This window comes from Lathyrus oleraceus, chromosome 7 (genome assembly GCF_024323335.1).
Source record: "Lathyrus oleraceus cultivar Zhongwan6 chromosome 7, CAAS_Psat_ZW6_1.0, whole genome shotgun sequence".
Lineage (NCBI taxonomy): Eukaryota > Viridiplantae > Streptophyta > Magnoliopsida > Fabales > Fabaceae > Lathyrus > Lathyrus oleraceus.
In genome coordinates, this window is record NC_066585.1 from 145,653,535 (window position 1) to 145,662,868 (window position 9,334).

At 34.0% G+C, this 9,334-nt stretch overlaps 1 protein-coding gene across 2 annotated transcripts; it reads right to left on the reverse strand.

Moving 5' to 3' along the window:
* Nucleotides 1-871: 871 nt before the first annotated feature.
* Nucleotides 872-3,702, reverse strand: LOC127106920 (heterodimeric geranylgeranyl pyrophosphate synthase small subunit, chloroplastic). 2 transcript variants are annotated; one of them, XM_051044208.1, is made up of 3 exons: nucleotides 3,493-3,702; nucleotides 2,590-2,957; nucleotides 872-1,983 (listed from the first exon to the last, which is right to left on the reverse strand). In XM_051044208.1, exons 2-3 carry the CDS (start codon nucleotides 2,947-2,949, stop codon nucleotides 1,318-1,320), a joined length of 1,026 nt encoding a protein of 341 aa, XP_050900165.1. In that variant the 5' UTR covers nucleotides 2,950-2,957; nucleotides 3,493-3,702; the 3' UTR covers nucleotides 872-1,317. The 2 variants fall into 2 exon arrangements, with proteins under 2 accessions (XP_050900165.1, XP_050900166.1); XM_051044209.1 differs by having other exon boundaries at nucleotides 3,398-3,659.
* Between the last annotated feature and the right edge of the window lie 5,632 nt (nucleotides 3,703-9,334).

Below are 9,334 nucleotides of genomic sequence, written 5' to 3' on the forward strand. Positions count from 1 at the left end.
TTATTGCTGTTAATTACTACATACTCTTCAGGTTCTTGTTGTTCTTTGGTTGTTATTGGAACAATGTTAGTAACAATGTTGCAATTTTGAAGGGTGCAGCTAAGGTGTTTAGAGGAGGTTTGTAACCCCCTTAATTTAAGATATTTTTAATTTTTTTTTTCAAACTGTCTATGTTAGCTTTAAATCTTCCTTCTCTTCCATCTGTTCCCCCTTTATTAAAACCTCTTCCCTCTCCTCTCCTCCATTGAACAACCTCTAATTGAATACACCCCAAAGTTGCATGTTACTTGTATTATTCTCATTATTTGCAATATTTTTCAACACTATTTTTTACAGAAGAAAAAAAAATGCTTACACTACTGTTCGAGAGTTTGGAGAGAAATAGTAAAGAAAATAAAGAGAAATCTTCTTCCTTATTCAAAAAAAAAACTAAGTTTATAAAGAATAATAAAAGAATATTTATAATTAATATACATTAAATTTTAAGAATATTATAAAAGAGATTAATTAGTATGCACTTCTATCAATGTATCACAATCATCCATTTGGATTGCTTTTTAAATGGTTAAAATACAAGTCAAATATTTTATATAAATCAATGGTAGAAATTAATTGACAGTGTAAAAAATCTTTACACTTTCGGTGTATATCAATTAAATTCATTATAAAAATATGAAAAATATATAAATTTTTTTCTAAATCTTCAAAATCATTCTCTAATACATCTTTTAAAATCATCAAAATTAAAATGATTTTGTATTATGAAAAAAAAAACTGAACTCTCCATAATATTTCTTTAACTTCTTCCTTTTTTTCCCCCAAAATCCTCCCCTCCTAAACTTTGAAACATATCCTAAATAAATTGTTAGAGTTAACCAATTAGGGTTGATATTATTGTAGTTATATCTGCAAGTCTTTAAAAATTGTATATAATATAAATACATATGAAATCTGATATTGCACAAGAGCTTCTCTTCTAGCAAATCCTAGAGAATAGGACAAGTCCTGTTTGTTATCCATTACTGCTCCTGTACTCCTCTAAACACCTGCATAGTTGGATGAACAGTGAGTTTGGCAAAATTCCGGTATCATCCTTCTACCAACTTCACGGTGGCTCGAAGTAAATCAGACAATCTCACTGCCACTCCAAATATGCATGTCGATTCCCACAGTCTATAACAGTTCAGAGTTCAGACCTTACTATCTTAATTAATCAATTATCTTTTCTATAAGCTCTAAATTTCTAAACTGCAATAACCGATTCTTAAGGACTCAAATCCATCAAAGAACTATATGTGGTCAATTTTCTAGAACCCGTCATCCACTGGCGTCATCAACATTGAAACTTCTATCAATAGCATAATTCACAAAACTGTATAGAGGCAACACCTGATCTCCATACTTCTCAAATCCATCCAATTCCTCCATAGCCTTTGCTCTAAGTTCTTCAGCCATCTCTGCTGCTTTTTCAAACCCATACACGCCTACATAACTTTTCCCTCTGTTTTTCCTGTCTTTATCTCCCTCAGGTTTCAACCTCTCTTCCAAAATATCATCCACAACTGCATACAATACTCCAACAGCTCTACCATACCTCCTCAGTCTCTCTATCTCATCATCTTTGGCACCGGCCAACAATCCTCCACACACTGCAGAACACTCCCCCATTTCACCAAACTTTTTATCTTGTATAAATCCAACTGCATTTGGACCCCCTTCAAGGTCCAAGAACTGCCCTGCAGCCATACCAGTAGAGCCAACGGAGCGGGCTATTTCAGCAATCACACGAAGTAGACGGGGCTCAGGTACAAGGTCAGAGCTGGTATGTGAAACAATGTGTTGAAATCCAAGGGGAAATAATGCATCACCCGCTAGAATTGCCATGTCAACGCCGTAGATAGTGTGGTTTGAGGGCTGGCCACGGCGTGATGAGGAGTCATCCATACAGGGAAGATCATCATGTATCAACGAAGCAGCATGAACCTGCTTGCAACAAAAATATAAGTTCCAACACTAGAACAATTTATTATTATTATTATTATTATTATTATTATTTATTTATTCATGTGAAGTGCATATGAACACTCCATAAATCTCATTGTGTCCATTAAAGAATTCCAAACACATATATAGAGAAAAATTAAGTTATTATTACAATCATTCTTAACAGACTCATCAAATGGTCAATTTAGGAACTAATTGCAGAAACCGCCAGCAACAGAGCAATTCTTTAACTAAACATGTAACTAATGTTATTATTCTAATCAATCTATGTTAGCTTTGCTATGCATAGCCGGTTTCAAGCCCGAATAAAAGGAGAGAGTTGTGTTACGCAGTCGACAGTCATCAACGTAAAACTTTGTCGAATCTCTATGACATATGGATGAACTACAAACTAATGAAAATCAAAAAATGAAAAGAGAAAGGAAGTCAAAATAAAAAAGAAAGCTCATCTCTCTCATGGTAGGCAATTAGGAACAGGTTTATTTGATAGATAAATCTAAAACTCTAGCAGGCCAATAAAAAATAAACTAAAAACATAATGCAATACAGTAAAATTGAAATGGCAGAGTATAAAAAGAAGATTACCATTTCAAGGGCACAGGCAGTGGGGAAGGCAGCAAGGCGGCTTCCCCCAAAGAGTTCACAAGCAGAGATGCACATAACAGGCGGGGCTCGCTTGGCTCCTTTGGCAAGAGAAGAATACCTCATAGCTTCATATATCTGTTGAGGAAACTTAACTGGAATAGCTTCATCGAGCTTCTGATTGATCTGCACCATTAGAGAAGTCCAATATGTCTTCAAATCAAAGTCAACAGCTTTTGATCGGATAGAAACCGAGGAAGGAGAAGCAGCCGTGGAGCAGCGAATTGGAAGAATACGATTACAAGGCTTTCGGAAATGGCCAATATTTAAAGAGGGCGATGTCGCAATTGTAAAAGGAGCCATCTTTAACTCTACATGAATAAAAAGAAACATGTTATCAAATGCATTCAATTAAATCTAATATCATCCATACCAATCTCTTGTATATAATTGTACTTGAAGTTGAACCACACATAAGAGTTACATCACTAGGTTACATCCAAAAGGAAAAACAAAGTATACTCATGCAACATTCATTCAAACGAAAGATAGCATTTCATCAAACAGTTAGTGGGGTTGAAAAATTAAATGATATCCAACATCAGGGATTTGGTGATCCTAAATTCAGACACAAACACACAGATTCTAACACACAAACTTACTAAAAACTGTAAAGATTACAAATTTCAACAACATATGATCATACTAAGAAGAAGCCATTTCAATCTAGATTCTAATAATAAAATACCCATCAGCCCAAAATTAGAAATTGCAGAATTTATAAAAGGGGTAAAAACGATAATCAAATCACCAGTAAAGAGGAGAAGAAATTGTTGAAAACTAGAGATTTAGAAAAGGTGGAAAAAGAAAGGCATGGAATTGAGTAGAGAGAAAGTGAGAGATTACGAATAGATATGTGATAAGGTAGGAGTGCGAAATGGCATGAACGTGAGTGAGATTCAGTGATTTAAGCATATGTTGGGTGCTTTTGTAGATGATAGTACTTCACAGATAAGATTAGAATAATAGACAGATAGAATAGATCAAATAAACGCAACTATACACATTCTTTATAAATAAACAACTACAAGATGTACATATTTTAAAAACAACTACTAGGCAAATACCCGTGATATTGCAGGGGTTTGTCATAAATATTATTATTATTATATTAAATTTTAAAAGATTTAAAAAATAAATATTTTTGATTAATTAAATAAATTAATATAATTTAAAAACTAAAAGAAATGTTTTTCATCAAACTATTTAATATTTTTCACACAATTGAATTGAAATATTATGGTCATCATATTTTTGTCTTGAAAACATATCTCAAATTGTTATGATTAACAATTTTGATGCAAATAAGAGATAGGGAACATCTTAATTGGAGTGGTGAGATCCTCACTCCATGGTGCAATAAGGATAATGTTGTAGTTGATCCACCATTATGATGTTGGTTCATGTAGTAAAACATTGACGAAAGTTACTATCGATGCTAATGACCTTGTGAAGAATAAAGTCATTATCAGAAGTGAGAAATAAATCACTGGAGTAAATTTTTGGAATTTTTGGATATATTCTAATTTGATATGACATTGATGGATATATTTAGGTGGCTGGATCGTGGGATGAATTACAACATATGTCATACACATTGTATCATGGTATATCGAAATATTTTGGATCACCTAACATCAGAAGATGTATTACCACTAAAAGAATCATTTCATAATAATTTATTTTTAATATTATCCATTTACTAATCTAATTTATTTTTCTTCTACATTTAATTTGGAGGTTGTATCTAGATCTGGAACATCATCATGAAATCAACGAAGAAGTTGCATCCGTTTGGACTGCATGTACACCGACCATCAGGTTCACCACTGTGAAGATGCACCATAATGACTGTTTCAAACTACAGTTCAACATGCATCAACAAATCCCATATCTCTCTATATGCCTTGGACAATGGAATCAATGTGGAGTTAATGAACAATTGGCCTTTGACGATTGGAAAGACTTTGCTAAAGATGAGTGTCGTCAATGGAGGCGCCAACATCAAAGAGTCTTAATCGATGTTGCCATGCCAACCAAATCTAAACCAACTAATAATTATACGTGTTGGCACACATAATTTACAATTGGGTATTTTTTTTTCTTTTCGAAGATAGGTATTTATACGATCCACGCCAAACCACTTACCCTCAAGAAGCTTCAACGTCTAACCCCCAGCAAAATTACCAGACCACTTACACACAACACTCTACCCAATAAAATTACTAACCCATAAACATTCAAATCCACAACCAATGCATGCCAGACACCCGACCACAAAGCCAATGGCATACCTCATACAACTACCACCAACATGCTTATTATCAAAACACCCAACAACCAACTTTCTCCAACACATCATCCTACCATAGCCAAAACACCCAAGAAATATATAGCATTAACACTTCTTCATACCACAACAAAAATGCCAAACATCATAATTTCAAAACATGCAACAAATATATGTCTACCAAACAAGGAAAAAAACATTTCTTCCTTTCTGCAACGAATCATTCACACCAATGTTTCTATTCAATCAACCACGCCGCTCACCAATAACCCCATAAACACAACTCAACTACACCGGCATGGGCCACAAAATCAATTACGGAAACACATCAATGCATGCACCAGATTACATAGAATTACAAGAACTTATTAGGGAATTTGGTGATGGTTATGTTTCAGGGACCTCGTTTCAAACACCCGAGATGAATCAACATAGACTGGTACGCAAAAAGGTACCTAGGGGTGTGGAACCGATGACATGTACGAGCAAGCGGACAATCATTAGTGTACAACATATTATCATATGTAATCATATTCCAAATAAAGAAAATATTCTTTAGAAAAGTTAATTATTTCAATTTCCAATACATTTAATACACGTATTTCCAAAAATACTTAACTTTTTAAGTCCTTAAAGAGTGCCCCTAGGAGACTCGTTAGCATTTCCCTTTAACTAAATATTAATACTTTTTATTCATTTTTTTATATAATTTATTACTTTTAATTGTAAAAAAAAGTATTACACTAAGGCGCCAGATGAATTGGCGTCTCCTCCTAAGCATCATACATATGCGTCAATTGGATTGACTAGGCCTATAGGAAGTGCTAATTCAATTGGCACTAACTCTTTGTTTTTAAATGCAGATGCGAATAGGAATAGGATTAGCATGTGTTCTGCGTTGCCATTTTTTTATTTATTTGAAGCATGTATACTTTGGGAATTAGTGGAAAAAATTGGTTATTTTGATTAAAAAAATTATATAAGTAAACTGACATGTTTGCAACTTAGTATTTTTCTTTTCTCTCGGATCTTTTTAAATTGAATCATCGACATATTTGCTTCAATTTTTTAATCTGAAAATGAAATGATAATAACTACTAAAAAATTTGGATCGATGAGGCAAATAAAATATAAACTTTTTTATAATGACATCTAAACTATAAGGTTAAAGGAAATGTCGAATGAATGTAGAAGAATCACTTTAGTTTCAATCTATAAGAACAAAGGGGATATACAAAATTATGCAAATTATTGAGTGATTAAACTTATGAGTTATACCATGAAGTTATTGGAAAATTGATTGAACAGAGACTACGAAAACAGACCAAGTCACTAAGAATCAATTTGATTTTATGTCAGGAAGGTCGACCATGGAAGCGATCTATCTACCTTTGATATGTTATGGAGCAATATCAAATGGACCAACAAGACTTGCACTTAATTTTTATTTACTTTGAAAAGGCATATGATAGAGTTCCTATATGGGTTTTGTGGAAACCCATAAAGAAGATAGGAGTTATGATTGCATATATTTGAGTTATCCAAGATATGTATGAAAGGTTATTGACTAGCATGTGGACACTAGGTGGAGAGACATACGATTTCCCCATTACAATAGGTTTGCATCAAGCTTCAACCCTAAGCCCTTACCTTTTTACCTTAATTTTGGATATACTTACAGAACACGTCCAAGAGATAGCACCGAGATGCATGTTTTTTACAAATGATATTGTCATTCTTGGAGAGTTGAAGGAGGATTTAAATGAGAGATTGAAGACATAGAGACGAGCTTTAGAAATATTTGGTTTTCGCCTAAGCAGAAGTGAGACAGGGTATATGGAATGCTAGTTCAAAAAAAGAAGAATTCGTATCAGATGGACCAACAAGACTTTCACTTAATTTTTATTGACTTGGAGAAGGCGTATGACAGATGAAGCTACGCGAAAAATACCTGAGCGCATCGCACACTCGAAGATACAACAGAGCTGCCATCGAACTTTATTTATTCTTGAAGGAAAGAGAAAACATCGATAAAACCCAGATAAAGATAAAAAAGGGTAAGGAAGTCGGTTATGCAAGAGGAATGTATTCACATCCCTCACATCCATTGTACTCAACGGGAACCGTTTTAATTATTCTTTGCTCAAACGGGTATTAATATCTAAATATTACTCGTGAAAGATAAAGAATGGAATAGATAGAGTGCTAAATGAGGATTAGGGTCCTCATGCTTACGTATGCTTATAATGCAATAAGGAATTTAGAGCTTCGTAGTTCATAGAACTAAAGGTGGGAGATGAACGAAGAGTGATAAAGGTATGGTTTGAACCAAAGGATAATGTTGTTTGAAATCATAGAGTAAGTATATCTGAACCAAAGAGGAAAACTGGTATCAAGCTAAAATAAAGGGTAAACTAGTATCAAGCCAAAGATAAAGGGTAAACTGGCATAAAGCAAAAAATAAAGGGTATTGGTTCAAAGGATGGACACTGGTTATTTGCTCAAAAGTATGTATGGATCTCAAAGAAATAGTATATTTGGCTTAAAAGGAAAGTATATCACATGGGGTGAATGAAGATAGAAAATATTGAATGAAGTTAGTGAATAGTGAATAATGGAAGGTGAATGGAAGAATATAGAGAAATGATTAAAGTGGAAAGAACTGAAAGATTTGGTATAAGTGACATAAATGTATAATTGGAACCAAATGATAATAGTATTATTGAATCCATGAAGGAATAAACTCTGAACCAAAGAGTAAAGCAGACATATTGGCCAAAAAGAAAGGGAATTAAATGTTTGCCTATCAAGACAAACAACTTTTGGTTCAAAGGTGGAAACTGGTTATTTTCCGAAGAGGTATACATGGAATCCAAAGGGAGTATTGTATTTAGTTCTAAAAATAGACAGTACAACACTACCGAGGAATTGAAAAGATATTGAAGATATTGGGTAATGGATCATGAGAGATATGGAAGGTTCCCTAAGGCAGAAGAATCTCTTTGATTTGAAATAATTATGAAAAATATTTTACGAGTTTAATCATTGGTACTTAGAGGGAGACGTGTGTCTAACCACCGACTAAGTACGACCGACAATCAGAATACTCAGGAGTTGAGAGGACAACTTCATCCTAACCCATCATTCACCCTTGGAGCAATGGATTAGACTCAAGTTTATTTATTAAGTGTTTTGAATAGAAGTCAAGAAATCGGGCCACAAGTTAAGTACGACCGACAACCCAAGTACTAGAGTGTTATGCACAAGTACGTACATCCCACTTTTTCATCAAATTTTATTATGAAAATGATTTGGTGAATAGGAATGGATCAATAATAGAATGATATAGGAATATAATGGATTGAATAAGAATAGTATAAAGATGAAATAAGAAATGGAGGATGAGATACTTGACGATGGATCAAGCACTCGCGTTGCATTTGATTTGATTTAATTTGGAAAATCACTTGAAGTTGGATCAAGTGTACTTTTGTCTTTTTAAAGAGATCTTTTTATCGTTTGATTTTATCTTTTTTAGTTAGCATACAATTTAAAAGCAATAAAGGAAATATAAACTTAAACTATTACACTTTTATGGGAGAAAGGGAGATATAACCCTCAATGAGGGGATGCTACCAAACAATACAAGGAGTGGAAGTGGAATTATACAAGTTACAAACCATGTATCATGCCTAAAACAACCAAGTGGCATTGTATCCTAATGTAAACAAACAATACAAGACAAATTAAAAGTGTAACACAATGGTGATAATGGAAGACATTAGGGATCAAACATGAAGTCACATGATCAAAATGAACCACATAAGGTAAGTGGAATTAAAATGGAATCAAAGTAAATGGAAAGCATGCATAAAAGTTAAACACATTTGTCATACCCCAAAATTCACCCTACCTTTCACAAAGTTCATATAGGTCACTAACCCTAGTCATATGCATATCTTCATATCATTCATTTCACCTGCATAATCATTGGTCCAATACAAGAGGACATATATCATTGATTCAAAGCTTTGTGCTTGCACCTAGTGGAATCTAGGGTTTCTCTGCAACTAAATGTAGCCCAACCAATCAAACCCTAATTGGAGGTAGCTCTTGAGGCTTGTGTATGTTCTTATCATTGGTGATTCAACTTTGACTTCTTGGTGAAGCAAAATCCTAATCTTGAGATCCTCATTTGATCATGGTGTCCCCAATCCTTAATTCATGGCCATCACTCCTTGGGTGTGCCCCTAACCCCATTTCACTGGTCCATCATCATTCCATGGTGTTCATGTTTAACTTGCTTGGCCAAGATCCAGTCAAGGCCCACTTGTTCATGTGTTTTCTTTGGTTGGGTTGGAATTCATTTCATGCCCCTACATGTTCATCTCTTATTTG

What these genes read in the sequence shown, in the direction of transcription:
- LOC127106920 (XM_051044208.1), bottom strand. Translation starts at nt 2,949, where the DNA reads ATGGCTCCTTTTACAATTGCGACATCGCCCTCTTTAAATATTGGCCAT. An exon ending in CTGCCTGTGCCCTTGAAATG is followed by an intron (nt 1,984 to 2,589) that starts GTAATCTTCTTT and finishes TGTTGCAAGCAG; the next exon opens with GTTCATGCTGCTTCGTTGAT.